The sequence below is a fragment of the Fragaria vesca genome, linkage group LG7, assembly GCF_000184155.1.
Source record: "Fragaria vesca subsp. vesca linkage group LG7, FraVesHawaii_1.0, whole genome shotgun sequence".
Lineage (NCBI taxonomy): Eukaryota > Viridiplantae > Streptophyta > Magnoliopsida > Rosales > Rosaceae > Fragaria > Fragaria vesca.
Window position 1 is genome coordinate 17273451 of NC_020497.1, and position 21173 is coordinate 17294623.

Below are 21173 nucleotides of genomic sequence, written 5' to 3' on the forward strand. Positions count from 1 at the left end.
TAGCAGGATATGACAGTCATGACTCTTCAACCCGTACATCTTATTGTCCCGGAAGTTCACACACCGGGCTATATTTCCTGTATAGCCTGAAGGATACTTACACAACTCATCCACCAGAAATTAGGTTCTTCTGGTCAGGTCTTTACGGTGTAATGAGCTTGAGCTATTTTTTCTTCCCTTCTTCAACCACAGATGTCTTCTTAATTGCATTTTTTTTAGATCAATACGTGTCTTAGGACCGTCTTTAGTCTTCCCCTCCAAGTTCAGCACTGTGCCCACAACACTGTCGCAAACATTCTTTTCTATGTGCATCACATCTAAGTAGTGCCTGATCAACAACTTACTCCAGTATGGGAGTTCCCAGAATATGCTCTTATGTGTCCAGAATTTGTACCTGTCAGGTCTTTCAAGTATTGCCGCCACAATGTTGGGATGATTGCTGAGCTTTCCAAAATCGTACTCATTAAGCACTGCTAACATTTCTTCCCCCGTCCATCTTCTGGGAGGCACACCGTTTTCTATGGTCCATCAAATGCCTGTGCATCGAGCCGCCATTTGTGATCATATGGAAGGAGAGTACGGTGACCCAATTTGCATATCTTGTTGCAATGACTGCTGCTCCCCTCATCGCTAAGGCACTCTGGACAAGCCTTGTATCCCCTAACAACGTTGCCCGACAACATCCCACGGGCAGGAAAATCACTGATGGTACCAACAACCATGACATGCATCTGGAACATTTCGTGCATGTACTTGTCATAAGTGGGATGACCAACGTCCCACAAAAATTTAAGCTCTTCAATCAAAGGTCTCAAATACACATCGAGACACTTCCCTAGATAACCGGGTCCCGGAATCAACAAACTCAACATATTGTATTACTTCTTCATGCACATCCACGGAGGAAGGTTGTACGGTACCAAAATCACCGGCCATACACTGTATTGAAGACTCATGTTGCCAAAAGGGTTGAACCCGTCGGATGAGAGCCCGAGCCTCACATTTCAGACCTCTGACGCAAAATGAGGAAACTCCCTGTCTATATGCTTCCAAGCCTCCCCGTCAGCAGGGTGTATAAGGGTATCTTCGTCATGCAATTCCCTATCAGCGTGCCATCTCATAGCTTCGGCTGTGTGTGAAGACATGTACAACCGGTCCAACCTATCCCTCAAAGGGAAATACCGAAGTACCTTTACAGGTTTCTTGTTGCCTGTAGGAGTCAGCTTATACCTATCAGTGTGACATACCGGACATGCGTCAAGGCCACCAAGGTCATTCCCTTCTGGATCTTTACCCCAAAACAGAACGCAGTCATATCTGCATGCATGGATCTTGATGTAGGAAAGCCCAAGATCTTTCAGGATACATCGGACCTTATGATGAGTGGTAGGAAGACGATGACCCTGAAAATAAATCCCTCGTTTGGATGACTTAACGATCACCAAATTTTCTGAAAATTTGTAGAAATGATCTACTCATATAGCCCAACGAACTGAACGGTGGAGATTTGATTTTGTGATCGAAAAGTTCATCAAATGATCTATCCCTAGAAATAAACAAAAAAAGGGATCTCTCATTGGAATGGCCATATATATATATATATATATATAGTTCATATCCAGAGCAAAACTTCGCTTTGAAATTAAATTGTGAAGTTCATTATTTGACTCACTTTTCGGTCATATATTCACATCTCTAGCGTTCAGTTTATTGATACTAATGTATAAATATACTAAACCCTTAGTTTCAGAGCGAAGCTTCACTCTGGATATAAACTATATATTAGTTCCTAACATAAAGTTCATAAATATGTAGGATAAATTGATCTACAACTTTCGCTCACATCGGAGCGCAACCAAATCGGCTTCAAGTTCATCCAAGTCTTTGCACAAAGGAATATCATCAATAGTTAGTTCCCCAATTTCTTCAGTTTTACTTGGCTTCATCTCGATCTTAACTTTTTTGTTACTAGTTTCTTCCATAGGGGCTGCCTTTTTCTTTTCAAATTTGACAGCCTGAAAAGAAGGGAAAAAAACGAGAGGAAAAATTGTAATCAAAGTCAACAAGCTTGAATTTATATCTCTAATACAGTACTAAATCATATGAACTCACTGTTGGATCCTCATAGAGGATAAAACCAACAACTTCTGGGACTGATCGCAAAACTTTAGTAAACCTCTCATGGTGGTAAAACTACAAGAGACATTTCAATTTTTATAAAATTTGCATTAGGGTCTTTAATTTTCAGATTTGAAAACGTGTTAAACTTGAGCATTATTATGAAAAAAAATAGCAGGACTTGCATAATTATATATAATCTCTTCATGCTCCAAATAAGAAAAGATATTAGTATTCATATTAGTCACTTACAGAGTCAATTACATCTCGATAGTGAGCTTCCTTCTTACAGTGAGCTTCTTTCTTTCTTTGCCAAATCTCGATAGTCCATCCCTGGAGCCTTTCAAAAAAAGAAAATTTACGCATGCCCTCTTTTGTTCGCTCTTTTGTTCGAGTCTCAAGCGGCACCAACTATAGTCATCCATGAAAATGAAACGTTTATAAATATATTATAGTACATGATATCTCACAACAACACTTGTTTTTACCTCTAACATAAAATGTTCAATTGAGATTAAGTTAATATATATATTTGAATTAATACAATAATTTCAATGATTTATATGAGATATAAAAGTGAGCAGCAACATATTTTCCCGTAACACAGTCATTTACTAAAATAAGGTATGAATTGAGTACAAAGCCTTCAGCAACTGCATGCATGATCATAGCAGCCATATACAATCAAGAAGAAACACAGACACACACACCTACCTACACAAAATGGAACAACAACATGAAGTTCTAGACATAACTATATAAAATTTGTTAGAATATTGAACCTATGCGATCACAACCAAACTGTTGGAGTTATACTAACCTTTTCCACATCAATCAAGTGAAGTGGATAATCTGCCGGAAGGTTGAATGATAGCGTTCCCCCAATAGGATACGTCTCAACTCTTGGTATGTCTTTTTGTTTTTCCTGAAAATTCAAAAAAGTATTATGAGTGAGATAATGGGGAGATCGCTTGTGGAATATATTTGATTATATTGATCATATATTGATAAATTTATCTTTTAGTTTCAGGGCTCTATAAGCATATCACTTTTGCAATTTTGTAGTTTTCAGCCACAATGGATCGGAAACCGTTGAAAGATCGAGTTAGATCAAATTAATGAACAAATAAAATTTCTCCAAGCTGAACCGTTAATGTACATTATGATAACTCACGATTATAGACATCTAAAAATCTATTTAATTGAAAGTTTACCATATTAATCTATTTATAAACCTAAAACTCTAACGGTCAATTTTTAAAATATGTGAATGAATAGTGAGTCCCTCAAACGATTCTTGAACTAAACAAAAAAAAAAAAAAGATCTTTTACTACAAGGTCAATCTATATATGTATATTTCTACAATCTTCTTGCCATCATCAAGACTAGAGATGGGAAACACATTATCTTGGACATATTCCCTTAATGTAAATTTCTGTTTAAACTCAGATGTGGTTTTCTGCGTAGAAAGAACAAAATTTTGTAAACAATCACATCAATCACTAACTACCAAGCTATGAATGTAAAGACATACCGCCACCAATATCTTCAATGTTTGGCGGAGTTGCGAATGCAACTTATCTGTAATAGAGGGTACAACAGACATTTTATTTGTTAGATAGAGAGAAAGTGAGAAAGAGCCAGTTAAGTATGAGATATATTTGTGTATAGCAAAAAGGAGAAACAAAACAATAGGATCAAAGGCAGAATCCGGATTTTTATAAGGTCAGACAAATTTAAACCTTGCTCGCAGAGAGAAATGATGTACATGCATGAACCAAACAGGTGCATGCAAAAACATTCATTTTCTTGCCAAATATAAAGTTGGTGCTAGAAATATGTAACAAGAAATCAAACTAGATATTCAAAGTACAGTTTGAAAAGATGGATTCATATTTATGTCTGAAATCCAAAAATGAAAATATTCCCTTATTAGTCTAGATTTTCTTCATCTCACTTACTAGATTTCCAAATCTGGTTATCTCAAATAGTTCCACTTACCCATGAAAGGTTCTAGATCCTTTAGAGCCATAATTATATTTACATATCATGCATGATTTATATTTTGAATTTTTTCAATAAACACTTCTATAAATATGAAGGGAAAAGAAACCCAACGACTACACAAATCATTATGCGTTAAGATAATAGTATTAATTAGCATAAATTGGTTTTATTTATTTATTTTTGTCAGTGATTTCTCTTATTAAAATATCGAAAATGATCATGCAAAATACACAATGATACTAGACCCCATCAGAAGAGGCACATCAACCTATGTAAAGAGTCACTAATGAGTCTAACCTACAAACAAGACAAAAGCCCAAATACAAATTTTGCAAACCCTAAAATCTTATCAAACAACCAACACGGGCTACGATGCAGCAAAGTAGTCTTGCTGTCAAATTCGAACCAGTTCTTAAACAGAAACCACCACTATGTATTGCACTACCTCCTCTACCGGTTGGAGCACACACAGGGATCAAGAGCACCTCAAACAATGTAATCATAGATACTGTAAAAACTTGCGTAGATATCATTGGAGAAGTAAACAACCATCGTGAAATATGTCTTATAAAAGTATATGAAAATTTTGAGAGAAAACTCAGCTACAAATTAAAGGCAAATTTGGTATACTTCCATTACTAGATCAGATATGTCATGAGAGGAAACAGAGCATGAGTTTGTTTGCTTCAAATGGGGACAAAAAAGAGAGAGCAGAGAGAACAATACTCCTTGTTCATGAGTTATTTATTTAAATAACTGATTAGTAGTAGATTAAGTGACTGATTTTCCCATGAAATATTGACGAAAAACATAATAAATGACGGAAGATGTAACTTATACATATTTTCGGTAAAGGTTACAAGTTCATATATCGTTTTAATTATTTTAAAAGAATGTACCAAACTTCGGAGTCACCCATTTTTCGGTAAATATTTTCAGAAGGTAATGATGCTAATGTAGCAACTTGATCATTTAACACATGATTGGCTCACAAGTAAGTTAATTTGGATGAAACTGTTACTAAACTAAGTCGAATGTTCTATATAATTACGTATAATTAAATTTAGTTAACAATGAATTTGTTTGCAGGTCTTGAAAGGCTATCGAACGTTAATGTAGATCAAGGGCAGACAACAAAACTAATTTGAAGTGTGACATTCTCTTGAACAACTAGTGTGAGAACCTCAACGTTTTTCTTGTACTATATGCGATTTTTTGAAGTGTTGATGAGGAGGATCCAAGTTAGTAGAGATACAATGTTTAAAATCGAGAATGAAATCTGCCCTAAACTCATTGAGAAACTGGAGAAAAATAAAGTTGCAAGTGATTGCATTCCTACTAGATCAGGTGGACAACAAATTGAACTTAAAGATTAACATGGTGACAAGTATGTGGTGAACCTTCAAGCAAGAACTTGAGCATGCATGAGATGAGATTTAACTAGCATTGCATGTAAACATGCAATTTATGCGGCAAACTTCATGAGACATGCCCTTGAAGACTACGTGGATGATTGCTAATTGAAGGAGACTTATATGGCCATTTATAACCTCATCAACAAACATGTTAATTGTATGGAACTGTGGTCAAAATGTGACGAACCCACAGTACACAAGCCATCTAGGAAAGCCAAGGACAAATGCGATCAATAATGCATCTAAGAGGGCTGAAATTACTAGTATAAAGCTTTGCTCTATTTTAAAGAACTCTGAATTATGGTCACTGTGGTCTAGTTGATGAAAATAGTTTTAGTTGTCATAATCAATTATTGTTACCCAAAAATAAGACCCAAACAAACCATCATAGAAAGAGGAATCGAGATGCCTCAACATTAATAACTCAAGTACGTATCTGCTATTATCCTTCTTTTATTATGATGTGAAAAGTCTTTTTAGTTAAATCAAGCTCTCATTTTATGTGTTAGCATGACAATACTAAAAAAAATGGACCATTGACCAAGAATGAGATGTGGAAGAAGACTCAACTACGGGTACAATTGAAGGTAAAGATAGATGTCTATCTTTTTGGTTAATTCATGTTGTTGGTATGCATGTCAACATGATTGTGGGTTTGGTTAAGATGTTTATGTATATTGTGTTAATGCATTTTATTATAGGAAAAGATAGATGTAAAGAATGTAACATATGCAAAAATATCACAAACTTTAGCCAAGTTAAAGGTTAGAGCTACAAGGGCTTCAACAAGTTATGTTGTTGTCCCTACAAAGGGTAAAACGTGCTCCTATATCTGCTTCTGCAAAGTCAGCTCCAAAAAAGATAGCTCGTTCATCTTATAAGCAACCAACATCAGAATCAGAGAAAATACTAAGAGAGGATGAAAATAGAGAAATGTAATTACTTACTGGCTTTATCATAGCTAGATTTATGTTGCAAGCTTTGTTTCTAGCTCTAATAACCTTACTTTTGATGTTGATTTATGGATGTAAGGTATATATTGTGCCTATTATAATGCTCATGCAATATACAATGTAAGCTACAATTAGTCTAATTTTAAGAATTTGTTCAAGAATATTTGTTCTTTTCTTTCTTGCACAAAATTGATGCTCCCAATTTCTATCAGGGTATGTTTGTTTTTAACAAATGGTGTGGGTTTCAGAAATGTAAGGGTGTAAAACAAAAACAGAAAATCAAACTTTGTATTTTTAGAATTTGAAATAGACAAAAATGCATTCAATATACTTTTTGTAGAAAATGTTTTACAAGAGTCCTGTTTGATTAAAATTAGACTCCTTCCTCCACGTTCACTCTGTAGTATACCTCCAGGTGTATTCACACATCTATCAAAAGTTCAAAACTCATGCATAAGAACAATCTGCAACCAAAATGGGATTTTCTATGTAGATTGGCAAAAGAAGTTGTTGATGTCTTTTTCTCTTAAGCCTTTAAATCTATTAAGAGTTAATTAAAGGATGACTGTTCCATCATCTCCGAATGATCAATTCTATCCACATGCAACTCGTATAAAAAAAAATAAAAAATATAACTCATATAAAAACAGAAAATCAATGGCTCAATGGAGAAAACTTGCAGAGTTGCAGATGCTCCTTTCTTCTTCTTCTCTTTGTTGTTTATGTTCTAATGAGTTCACAAGTTTGTGTATATCTACAATTATATGAAGAAAACCATATTGACTATGGATCGAAGAAAAAAAAATTTTGAAATCTGGGTAGTCATTATGAGCTCGAATTAATTAGTTCTGGGCATGTCAACTCCTTTCACTGAGCTTGTCGACTTACTTTTCTGGTTCAGAACCCTGTTCTCTTTTCTTTTTTCTTTTGAAATCGGAACTTGTTCTCTGAAAACAGGGAAAACAAGCATAAGCTATTTTTGATATTTACACCGAAGCTCTGAATTATCCCAAAAATTGTTTTCCCGTGTTTCCGGGATTTAAGCCGCCAAACGCGTATTACATTGAAATCTGTTTTCAGAATTAAGAAAACAGTTTTGTGATCGCATACCGAACATGCCCTAAATATCCTTATTTATTAAAACAATATATTTATCTAATTTGTGGTATATATGTATATGGTAAAATTTTCAAATTGTGGAGGCATATTGTGTGGAAAAGACTATTTAGCCCTCTTTGGTCAGATTTAATGTCCAATTTGGACGAAGCATTCACCACCATAGAACACAGTAGACATAAATTGGAGAGCTCAGGGGGTATCCTTATGAAATTGAGAGTTTAAGAACTGTCATAATGTTAACCTCAAACCTCAGGGCATAGATTGAATTTGATTCATTAAACAATCAGTCTAACTTTTCTTTTGGGTGAGATTATTTGTCTAGGGTTTAGGGAGTAAGGTTTAATCCATTAATTTTTTTCTTTTGTTCACCCTACTTGTCTAAAGTGAGGGAGTAAGGCGAGACGCAGGATAATTCTAATTGCATATTTCTGGATCATATAATAGAGAGCAACCAGGCCACTGAACATAAAAAATTCCAAGATGCAAACAAGATCGACAAACTCCAGCTAGATGAAGCGAACACGAGATCGACGATAGAGAAGTAGGTCACGCTTGTGATGGAGAACGACTAGGCTTCATCGAAATTAGACCAAGACGACTAGGCTATGATGAACAAAACAAAATCAGATAGGAAATTGAAAAAATTGGAGGTAGACCAAATCTAAGAGAATAAAAAAATTGTGGAAGCAAAAAGGATAAACATAAATCACTAGGCACGGTTTCTGATACCAAGGGCTCTGATATCATGTCAGATACATGAGTTATTGAAAAGGAAAGTGTAAAAAGTAAAAGACAATGGGAGAAAACAGGGAGACTGCATCATGTATTCTTTGATTGATTGTAAACAACGTACGTCACAGAGTATTTATAGGATAATGTGGACTCATGCCCAATTCAAAGACAATACTAGAACTCCAATGCTCCGACTTTTGGGGAGTGTTTTAGGGTTTGGAAGCATAACTCATCCAGCGGCGGCGGTGCACTTCGTGATTTGCCGACCAACCAATGGCCGGATATCAGAGATGGCAAAGCAGAGAGGAGGAATCCTCTCATGTGGCGGCATCGAAATCCAGTCCAATTTAGTGCTTCAGCCATGGCGATTTGTTGAGGTTGAGAGCGATTTCAAAGAGACTAATCTGGTGTCTAGGACACCAATGAAGGTGGTTGGAGGTTTTGGTTTCAGATCAATGGTTCTAATGGTATCGATGGCGGATCCCGCCGGCTGGACAATGAGTGGTAGCGCTGAAACTACGTGGGCTTTGCCGGCCGACGTGAATGCTGCCGGAAATAGCAGCCAAGTGGTGGATTCTCTGCGAACGACGGAGATCTCTACGCCGACGGAAGAGATCTACCGGACTTGGCTGCGTGCAAGACTAGAGAACTCCCAAGTGGGTTTTGGGCTTGGAATCGGGCAACTGGGCCTGAGTTTGAGTTTGAATCCAAGAAGGTTGGGCCTCTTCAACTTGAAGACTTGATGATGATGCCGGCATGGTCAAAGGTGTTGGTAATGAAGCCATCATGGTCGCCGTCAACGCAATAGGAGATTTTCGGCAATCGACGATGCACATCTGCTAGGGTTTGGGTTTAGACTCGAGTTCTTGGGCCTGAGTCTAGCCTCAAGACTATAAAAGTCAGATTTGAAATTAGGCTGTTAAGCCTAATCTCAACTTGACTGTGGCTTAAATCAAGGTTGTATAGCTTGGCAGACTATGCGAGCTGGCTGCAACTAAATGGATGCATAGGGCTTGGAGTACCGCAATTGAGCGCCTTGGCTCCGGTTTTATGTTTCTTTGGTATCCTGTTTTGTATCTAGTTTAATTCTTTGCCAAGCTCACTTGAATAAATGAGCTAATTGTCTAATGTAATGGTGTTTTGATGCCATTCTGGCCTAAGTTTTATCAATGAAATATTTTGTCTTTCAAAAAAAAAAATATAGGGTAATGTGTTTATTATAATGACACATGTAAACTATGAGAAGAGTAATATATTTATTATTTCAACTTTGCAATGATAGTCACAACCCATTCCACACAATGAGATATTGTCTGTTTTGTGGCCATCGGCTCTCATGGTATTGTTCTCGAGGTTTCACCTCAAATCGTATCTCAATGAAAAGAGCTAACTCTGCACATATAAGTATCTCCCCCGGGTGATGTGGGACATGTGCACATGATAGCTTTCAGTGACCTCAAGCACCTTCCCACACAAGTCACCCCAATCCACCCCCTTTAAGGGGTCTAACATCCTTGTCTGGATACTTTTGCAGTGACCGGCTCTGAAACCACCTGTAACAGCCCAGTTCATACAATGAGATATTTTCTGCTTTGAGACCACTTGCCCTTACGATTTTGTTTTTAAGGTTTCACCCCAAAACGTGTTTCAGTGTAAAGAGGTACGTAGCTCTTCACAATAAGCACAACAACTAATCTCTCACGGCGATGTGGGACATGTGCACCTGCTAGCTTCTGATATCCTTAAGTCTCAAGCACCTACCCACACAGAACACCACAGATACTAAAATAATTATCCTATTGAATCATTGATACGAAACCAAATACAGGAATCACTTTTTAATGCTCGTAGTCTGATTTAATATGATAATGAATGAGGGAAAAAACCAAATGCCGCAATCAATTTTTATTACTGGCGGTCTGATTTGATATGATAATGAGGAAAGAAAACAAATGCCGCAATCACTTTTTGATGCTCGCGGTTTCATTTGATATGATAATGAGAGAGAGATATCCTCACTCAACGTTTGTGGGTTGTTGGCAAGATTGATTAAGGCTTAAGGCCTAAACGTTGGTTATTCGTATATTTTTAATTAGTAAGTTTTAGAAATATTTACTCAACTCAAGGATAAAGTTGTATTATTATTGCATGTAGTGTGTGAGGAAGGCTAAAGGCCTTTAGCCTTTCTCTTATATGCATTCTTTGTCATTCTTTGGTGCGTTTTCCGACAAGCCTTGGAAGTGATCCATAGGGAATCATAATTCTTTCTCCTAAAAAGAGTCATGTATGAGTACCCCAAAAAATTGTGTAGTGATAGTAGGTAATGATTTCTGATTTATTAGTCTTATTCCCAACCTGACCTCATCATTTTTATGATAATCCAAACTATTTTCATGATTGTCATTCTTTTTGTGTGAATATGAACATATTTCTTTTCTTTTTTTAAGAAAGGTAAAACTTTATATAATAACAACCATTACAACCATGGGAGATCTCGGTGGTAGACAACAAGTCCATACACTCCTCTCTACCCACATACCTGCGATTACAATGAACATGAACCGAGAATGGTCCAAATGTAACCTACTCCTAACCCCATCCAAAAGCCTAGATACCTCCTTACAGCCAACCTCAAGAAGAAACAACCACGTCAAGAACTATATACCAAAACCGTCAGCATTTATGCAGGAAAAATCGTCTAAATAATGTCCAATCTTTAACCATTCTAACTTTTGGTATCTCAATTGTTGAAAACTTCAAAATGGTGTCTAACACTCTTACTTTGACTGAAGAATGGTACCTAGAGCCGTTAGCTCCGTGACAAAAATTACCGACTGACATAGTTTGATCAATGATCACTAACTGACCGATTTACCCTTTAATTTCAAATCATATATTTTTTTTGAAAAATGATCATTATGTGGAGTGAACAACATGAGCCATTGGATTCGTTCTAAACTTCTTAATGAGATCCTTTCTATAATGCCCACCTTTTATTAAACGTATATAAACATTTCCTAATGATTCATATGATATTGTCCTTAATGTAGATAGGTGGGTATCTGAAGACTGAAGACCGAAACTGTAGGTTTCGAGAGCAAGGCGGGGGAGACTCGGGGAGGCTTTTGACTGCTGCAGGACGTTTCTGATGTTGGGCTACATAAGCGAGCGGAGGAAGAGGCGTCGTTAGTGTCCCTTTGGAGCGGCGAAGTTTCTTTTTGGCGTCAGACTCCGAATCTGATTTGGTGTTTCAAGAGCAAGGGCATCGGTGTTGGTGAGGGGTGCACATTTCAAGCTTCCCAAGCAAGGCGGAAGGCCGGCTTTGCTTCGATCTGAGATTTGAGACTGACTTCTTGTCGAGGCGTGAGGTTTTGTGTGCACAACATCAAGGGCGGCAAATCTCGTTCTGGTAGGAAGGGCAGTACGGCGGCTACAGTAGGTTTTGCAAGTCAAGGGCGGCGGAGAGGCAGCTACTCAAATCTCCGATTGAGGATGCCTGAAAGCCGGGCTCGCCCACCGGAGCGGTGATGACCGGTACTATGTCTCCGGGGTATGTAGGATGGGAGAGAATGAGGGAGATGGGCTTTGGGCTTAGCATTCTGGGCCGTATGGGCTGGTTGTTGGGCTTTTCTTCTTTTTTCTCTTTTCTTTCCTATGGATTGGGCTTTTGTGTTGATCTGAATCCAACTCGACGTTAATCCGATGCTGCTCACTACTTTGACGTTAATTCAACGCATTTTTACTACTTTTAGCTTTGGATAGTCCGTCTTTTTGGACGTTAGTTTTAGTATGTAGTTCTTCGAATATTGGCTTTTTGACATTGTATTGGAGATTATATCTCCCGCTTGACCAGCCATAAGGAGTGCATTGGAGGCTTGTCTCTTGCATGTCCGTTGGAAGTGTTGGCTTTTGCCGACGTATGGGCGTTTTGTCTAATCGAGTTATCCATTTCCCTCTAAAAAAAAAAATGATTCATATGTTATTCAAACTTCTTAATGATTCATATGATATTCAAACCCAGAAAAATCAGAGATTGAAATCCAGAAACAAAAAACAAATAATCGAAATGAATATCCCCATAGCCCCTTCCTCTCAGTTACCATAAACTCCACAACCTAATGACCTCATCTTCTTCACCTTCCTCATGTTCTGTATTTTCTTTCTTAGAGTTTCACTTTCGCCACACCAATTTGGCCTCTTCCTCGGACAGAAATTTGAGAGGCTTTCTGGGGCGATAAAAAGTTTTAGTTATTGCATGCCGCCTGTCCTCAGATTCCTCGAACTGCAGAAATCTCATCCCACAACAAATAACGACGTGAGGTACCGTTCTTCAGTAAAAAATAAGAACGTGAGACCATGGTGAAATTTTAAAAAGTTGAGATACTAAAAAATTAAAATGGCTGAAAGGTCGGACACACTGTTTTGGACGATTCCCTTGAATTAAAAATGTCTCATCTTTCTATAGCTAAATCAAATAGAAAAATATGAATCCCAATATAACTATTACCCCCATATTAGAAGTCAGAACTGATAGAAGAAAAACCGAAAGTCGTATCCTTTTTCACCGGAATTCCCATATCAACAGTGCTGCTACAGCCATTGTTAAAGAGGCTATACACAAAATACCCTAATCAACAAGCAGTTAATGAATTGATAGGCATACAAAAGGTTGTTTACAAAATCTAAATGACCTTCGAGACTAAGCCACACTAGGGTAAAGGCAGGGATGACAAACTACAGAGGCAGCATCAGTCGCGTGTTCCCCAGTTATAAAAGGCTTGGGAATGAAGTTGTAACCTATTGCTGTTTGGTTGGTTTGCCAGAAGACTGTCCTCCATTATTATGCTTTGTAGGAGCCACCTTGGCTGGGGTCGAACGCTCTGACTGAGAAAACCGAATCAAGATCTGCATAAGAATGGTAACAATGCCCAAACCCAATAATGAGAATGCAATGCCCTTCCTGGAGGATAGAAGTGAAGACCAGTAGAGGAACTTTATGGACCCAAAAACCAATAGACACGCCCAAGATGTAACAACCTGTACAAGGAATAAGTTAACTAGCAGTACTTTGATGACACCCTTGTAAGCGAAACACAGAAAGCATCACTGAGTAGTTTGCTAGGTTATTAAAGCAGCTAACCCACCACAAGTGACTTCCATGGCCTGCCAGTGCTTTGCAATTCTTGATCACTGAAAGTTTGCTCCACTGCATGTTTGTCCAATAATGCATCCTAGTATACCAGAAGCAGACAGCAAACAACCAAAAACCATGAAATTAATGCATGAATTCCAGATTTGTAACTTTCATATCTCAACTACAGAGGTGAACCACCATCTTTGGTACCACCTTATGCAGCAGCTGAGGTAGCAGTGTCCAACCTATCAGCAAATTTCATTAAAAAATGTGGCAAATGCCACATTAGCCCGGATGTAGGTGGTACCGAAAAGGTGGTTCACGCATTCCTCTTTCATATATCCTAACACAAATGCCTAGAAATAAAACTATGCATCACATGTATAGATACCACCTTGGCCACAAATGCATCTTTACACCATTGTGCAACAGCATCATCAGATTCAGGCAAGTCCTTCATCACATGCCTCTTGATGTGCACATGCACCTATAAGATACCATCAACCAAGGAAAATTACATGTTATATTACGAATAATCAAAATATAATAAGGGCTCATGGGTGCTGCCATTTGGGGTATGATTCAATGAGTCTTGGCATTGGAGGTGGAGATGAACTTTTAGGAATGGGCACAGTGTGAATTAACTTTATAGCACGTTTCAACCACTACCTTAATCATTTTGAAGATCTGATGTAGAGTGAGTACACTTACCACAGAAGGTTGCCCCTCAAAAAGTCTTAGCATTGTAGGTGCAGGTGAACTTTTAGGAATAGCCACCGTTATATCATAAATAGCTGGTACAAATGAGCGCATGTGACTTACTGCTGAGACGAAACCCTGAAAAACAACAGAATAAATTGAAATAAGCCAGTGTGCTTGTGCCGCAGAGAATTATGGCCCTCTTTTAGAGGATTTGAGGCCATTATGTTCTATTCATGCTGAAGAGAGAAGCATTACAAAGAAAGTAATAACTATTGTTCTCTCAAAGTACTAATCAAAATATACTAAAACCTATACCTTAGTGCGAGGAATCAAAACATTTCTAGGGACAGGTAGCCCTGTTGAGGCTGCATATTCTTGTGCAGCCAAAAGCTTTGCCTGTGTAAAGCGAGTCCCTTCCACAAAAAGAGCTAACCAAAAGGGTCGAGGGAAGTCCTTCAGCCGTTGAATACCTGTCTGCAAACATAACACGATAACACTCAAATGAGATCAATAAGGATATTAAAAAAGTAGACAGACTAATACCAATACCAAAATACCAGTGTCGGATATTAGTCATCTCTATCTCCACTGCTATAAAGCCAGCAGTCAGGAAGTTCACCAAATTATGTTTTGCCAATATTACCCCTATTAAGCTATAGCAAATAGCAATTTAAAAAAAAACAAAATAAATAAAATAAAGAGATAATTGAGAGAAAAGTGGGTAGGGTTGTATAACTGGATAAGTTGAGTTTGATAACTAGAATAACTGCATTATTAGAGAATTGTGAGCCCATGCAAGGCAGGCTAGTTAAAATTAAAGGGATGACACGCATAAGACATGTTGGCTAGGAAGTTCACATTCTATTACTGTTGATTTAGCACCAGTACAGAGCAATGGAGAAGTAGCTAAACTAAGGGAGAAAGCTAAGTTAAAGGAGAGACAAAACGAAGAAAAGAGGAGAATTCAGATGGAGAAACACAACCACTCAACTGATAGGGCCAAAACTACAGAATAAGCAGCATTAAATTCTATGATAACCACTTGTATTACCTAGATAAATATAGACCAACGAATTGCCTTTTCATGAGAAAATAATTTTCATTTGATAAAAAGGAAAATGCAGGGGACAAGGTCTCCCTTGAAATAACTAAAACATTGATCTACGACTAGCACTAGCAAACAACATATTAAACGGATTTAAACAAACAATTAAAATAACTGCACTATTATCAAGGCAAAATTTTATTATAACTTTTATTGACGCAAAATTGTATACCAGTTTAACGAACCTCCTTGACAGTTCCATATAACATTTTTTAAGGCAAAAATTTACCTTAAAGAAAAAATGCATACGTGTCCATGTATATCTCTATTATTATGTGTGCAAGCGTGTGCATGTATATATGACACGTTCACCATTACCTTTATTGTGCTTTCATCTTTTGCCCAACTTCTTTCCAAAAAGAGATATTCAGAAAACCACATTGACCACCCTATTACCTGCATATATAAGGCATCAGATTTCATGATGAGTATTAAGGATACCAAAAAACCAGTACAATGACAATACTTATGCTTAAAAGAAAAAAAGAAAAAAAGAAAAAAAGAAAAAAAAAACCTTACCTCCTTTTTACAATGCATATATTATACACAAAAAAAAATAAAAAATTAAAGTGGAAGATCCCACTGTTGGACGCCTAGCATATAAATATGAACTGAACTTAATAGTCTAATCAGCTTCATCTAACACAACTTACACAAGTTGACAGGACATCTTAGGTTGGAACATACCGGAAGAAATTTGGATGATTTTTTCATTACAGCTAATGTACTGCCAAGGCAACCTGACCGCTGCATAAATAAGTTAACTCACAATCAGCTGTATAGATTATAATACGGAACAAATATTACAAGTTTCATTAGTCTACAACATCTTTGGTGAACTACAACAAGTATTAAGTAAACAGATCATTTACATAAACCAATAATTAAACAAGTATAGGAATGCTTTTTAATAGCGTGTTATATTTATCAATTCATTTTCACATTGGTATCTGGTTGCCTGTATCTGTGCACGCATCGATTACAGCAATGATATTAGACAGTGTACCTGAGCTAGAACCCATCCAACAAGCCAATCAATATCACTTTTATGATTGCATATGACAAGTGCATGTTCTTTACCTACAACACATGAGAAGATACATAACCTTTTCTGCATAATTTTGTGAAGAAACAAAGATATACTTAGTCCTAAACGCAACAAAACATCAAGCTAGTCAAGAATATTAGGTCTTACCCATTAAATGGAAGGTTTCAGGGTCTGTGTACACTTTGACCTACAGAAAAGAAGGTTAACAAAATCAACATTTAATGTTCCGTTTCAAGATACTCTATAGCAATTCCATAACAATAGCCTAAAATTATCACTGCCAATTTTAAGCAACATGCTTTACAGAACACAGATAGAATAAAAAGACTGAAAAGGTAAGAAGAGATTCTTAACAGAAACTATACATGGCATCATGATTCACCTTTGATGTTGACTGATATTGCAGATTCAGATACGCGTGTTATTTTATGTACCTCCCATGTAGACATGCAAAAAGGTTCTCAATCAACTATAGGGAAATATCATGGGACAAGGACTCATTGTACTAGTGTGGCATGTCACCAGCCACATATGGAGCTTTTAACTCCAGTTACTACTGAAGCACCCCATATCGTAAGTTGCGGTGGCTAAATCCAAAAGACAAGTGAGTACTCGTATTGGGAGTGATGGTTTACAGCATGGAAGGTGGGAGGCAGGAATTAAGGCTGACCAAGGCTCCTTGGTTATTGGCATAGTTGGGAGACCTTTTTCTTTTCTCTCTATGGAAAACTTGGCAAGGCTGGTAGTCTAGCTATTCTATAGTTTCGCCCTGGAGTATCACAATCTGTCTCACTCGATCTGACCAGGCCAAACACAATGTAATCCTTGAGTTTCTTGTCAAGCAGAAATTATCAGTGCTCCCAAGCCGTAATAGCGGTATTACCCTATCAGGGCTAGCTCTAGAATAATTTGTTAGGACGGCCAAGGTCCCTGTAATGACTTGCATAGACATTTATAGTTTATTTGCAATATCTATATCAGAAAAGTCTAGCAGCCAAGGAAGCAAATCAACCTCAAAGCAGCATTAGAGTATGAGGATATGTTGATATATGTTGCCATTTTTTTTCTTCTTTCTTTTCTCAATTATCATCTATTTCACTGCTCACAATCTTGAAAGCCCATCCCCCAACTTCGACAACAACATCTAACTTATCTCACCCTTTTTTCTTTTTTTTTAATCAACATGTTAATCCATCTTTCATCGAAAACCAATGCTCTAAATGTAACGAAACCAATTGGATTCAAGAGCGCAAAACAATAAAATCACTTAAAATAGAGCATGAGACATATGGGTCAGCTAAACACCTTGACGCCTGCCCACCAATCGACGATCCAAACAAGCTCCAGCCACAGCAGCTCTGCTACCACTCGGTTGATTCTTCTGTGTACATTCTTCGACACGGGCCGAATAAAAATGAAGCAAATCGCCTGAAACAAGCATTTAAACAGTGAAAAAACTAAAATTCCATACAGAACCAACAAATAACACATTAATCTTGTAAATCTAAGAGAAGCATTTAGGGGGCAAAAACAAAACCTAGAATTCTCAAAAAGGCCCAGAAAAGCTAATTTTCGAGAAAGAAATTGGAATTGGGAGTACCTGGAGGAGATTGACGAAGAGGCCGGAGAGGAAGAAGAGGAGGCCGAGTGGAACGATGACAGCTGCCGCTGCAATCGCCATGGCCCGAAAACCCACTCAGAGAAGAAGAAGAGATTTCAGAGATGGGAGGAGGGAGATTCAAAGAAGCGAATGGAATTATTGGATTAGGGATTTGTAGAATGAATCCAATAAATAAAAAAGGATGGGGGGCGATGCGAGCAGTGAGTGTGTGTGTGAATTAAATGGAATTAATGTGAAATTGGTTGCGCGCTTTAAACGCCGTTTCTCATATTTTGACGAAAAAGGGAGAGAGAGAGTTGTGTGAGAGTGAGAAATTGGTTCTGCCAGGCAGACAACCTCCATTTCTTTGACAGTTGAGCAGCTGATGAATACCAACAAAATTCCAACTCAATTTTCTATTTCAAAATAAAATAAGGAAGATTACGAACAAAACGACGAAGGATAAAGTGTATAAACAAAAATATATTAAGAGAATCATCATCTTATTCATTGATAGGAGCCTTTTATATAGGAAATTACACAATACCAATATAGTAAGGATATGAATACATAGATCTAGTCTAACTACATATCCTATTCGCATAAGACCAAAGCACACATAAAGAATATCTAAAAAGATACAGAATATCCTAGAACACTCCCCCTTGTGCCGCGTGCTCATATGTCGATGGTGCTGATCTGTTGCCTCGTCAAAAACCTCGTCAAGTCACAAAAACCCTGTGCGAGAAAAACTGAACCATGATCGTAGGAGAAAAAGAGTACAACGCACTATTCACATTTGATAGTGACATGTATATATGCGCTAGACTCTCCCTGAAGTTTGCACCTCCCTTTGATCTTTATATCAATCATAGGGCTCTTCCTGATTTTTACTAATCACGGAAGTTTCAATTAGCATGTCAATACTCTTTAACATGTCTTCAAATGTGGCATTGGGCAATGATTAATTAAATCATGCCGTATTGTCCTCAAATGATCTTTTACACTTAGATTTTGAGGAGAAGGCCACTTGTGAACTCAAAACATAAGTTCGTGCAGGAAATCAGATTTCCGCGCAGCATGCATGACCTTCAGTTACTAGAACAGTCGTAACTTCCTCTAGGAAATACATATGAATGAACCGTAAATGGTTTTGGATACTAGACTCATAGAGCTTTCCAACCGTATATTACACACGTTCTGGTTCGTCAGGAGCTATTCACAAAGTCCGGTCAAAGTTGATTGTTTTGCCAAAATCAGATTCTTGGACAGATTCGTCCTACTTTACGAAAATGGCCCTAACTCACTCAATATTATAGTTATGATATAATGGTTGGTGTCCCTGGAAAGTAGACACATAGACCTTTCCAATGGTACCAATTTCACCATTTTCCAGTGAGTGAGATTTCCTGTAGGTCCCGTGGAAGTTGACCTACAAAACTTGGCAGATTCTGATTTCGCTTTTGATGTGTCTTTCTTATGTATAGATAGAATAAGCCTCAACCTTTCATACCATTAATAAGTATTGAAAAAGGAGTTACTGCCATTACATTAGCGTTGCGTGGGCGCATAGGTACACTTAGCTTTACAACTTTTCATAGCGAATAAGATGTCAAGTCTTTTGTATTGTGTTGAGTACATTGATGCGTCTTATTGTACTTAGATGGGAACTCCATCTCTTGACACATATTTGTCATCTTGCTTTAGACAAAACAACGGATCTCTCTTTGGAGCAAAGACCTTGACTAATCATGGGAGTATATGTAGGCCTCACTTTCGTTACAGCACCTAAGCCGATTGATGAAAAATCATCATCAATACAGTCATCGAGTGCCTTATCGAGACCGTGTCTTCCCAAGATCTTTTTTTTCGGATGTTGATACATATTGGCATCTCTTGAGCCGTCAAGAGTCCATGTAAATCCGAAATGAACACGCAAAGGCATAATGCACCATATCCCTTCCAAATCAAATAGAGTCCATGTGCGTTTCAATATATTTAGCAAACGCATGCTCCTGTGGTTTGGAACCACTTGATTCGGATGAATGAAGTCCGTTTAAGATCTTCATGTATATCTTTGATCCCATAGAGATGTTATTATGACCACATTCATAGGCTGCATGTTCAGTTATTCGGAAACTACCAAACTGACAAAGTAGTGCGTGGAGTTCAATAACATCCATTATGGAGCATATCTCATCGTAGTCGATCTCAGTGTGTGTTAGTGAGAGACCTTGCGCTATAAGGTGAGTCTAAGCTCTTGTTCTTACTACGCTATCTAACAAATGTATAGTTGATAGGGTTTAACTTGCGGTGTCGACATCACCTGCCCAAAGACCTATCTCTTTGTTAATGCTGGATCTCATCTTTCCATTAGGCCAATCAACTAAGTTGATATCCATCAACGAAAGGTGGTTCGATAGTAGACTCATTATCCCACGTCCTCATGTACACTAGTGTAACACTTGTAGAGATCTCTATATAGATTGGATTTGACATTGAGGCGTCCCCCAACGATAAACACAATTCAGACTTCATGAGACAGATTTGAGTATCACTGATCAATAGATCTGGTTGTGCCAAGCTCGCTTTCTTCCTAGTGCGAGAAAGTATCGAACCTAAGGGTCTCCCTCCTTTTGGGGAGCCACACGACCTTGTGACACCAATTTTGCCACTATATTGCGTCACTATATCACCATCCATGGTGATGGCGTCAAGACCAACACCTTTTCGTCGCGCCATGTCCTCTTTATGGGACATCAATCCTTGCAGACATATTTGCAGCATGTGATCTCGTCACTTTAACACTTTAAGCATTTGGGATCAAGATGAGACTTAGTGGGGACAAACCACGACAATTCACGTCATTCCACTTGAACATTTGTGTTCTTATCTCCCCCTAACAGCGGAAATATTGTCTCATCAAAGTGACCATCCGCAATACAGCGGTGAAAGAGATTGCCTGACAAGATTTCTACGTATGCGGATTATAGGTGGAGGTTCACATCCAACCTAAATACTTATTCATCTCAAATGACCCACCATTGTGCGCAGTGGCAGTGCGATTTGGCACCTAGAATAAATATCTAGCCGAGCTCAAGGATTGGAGATCCGTTTCAATCTTGTTTGAGCTTAAAGATTGCAATCCTGGTACATAGTCACGAGCTGTAGTACAAAAATATTCAATGATGGTGGGTCGTAGATGAATAGTAAAGCTGCATGCAAATATTGCATAGCCC

General features: G+C 37.8%; 1 protein-coding gene and 1 pseudogene across 2 annotated transcripts in view; both read right to left on the reverse strand.

Moving 5' to 3' along the window:
- LOC101309983 overlaps window positions 1–21173 on the reverse strand; it is a 259355-nt pseudogene that overhangs the window by 9533 nt on the left and 228649 nt on the right. The window lies entirely within an intron of this gene.
- LOC101305217 (1-acyl-sn-glycerol-3-phosphate acyltransferase 2-like) lies at window positions 12875–18325 on the reverse strand. The gene is made up of 11 exons (XM_004307520.1): window positions 17935–18325; window positions 17640–17762; window positions 16482–16521; window positions 16293–16366; window positions 15974–16033; window positions 15605–15682; window positions 14497–14655; window positions 14191–14316; window positions 13874–13966; window positions 13490–13576; window positions 12875–13382 (listed from the first exon to the last, which is right to left on the reverse strand). The coding sequence occupies exons 1-11, from the start codon at window positions 18013–18015 to the stop codon at window positions 13143–13145; spliced, it is 1161 nt and encodes a 386-aa protein (XP_004307568.1). The 5' UTR covers window positions 18016–18325; the 3' UTR covers window positions 12875–13142.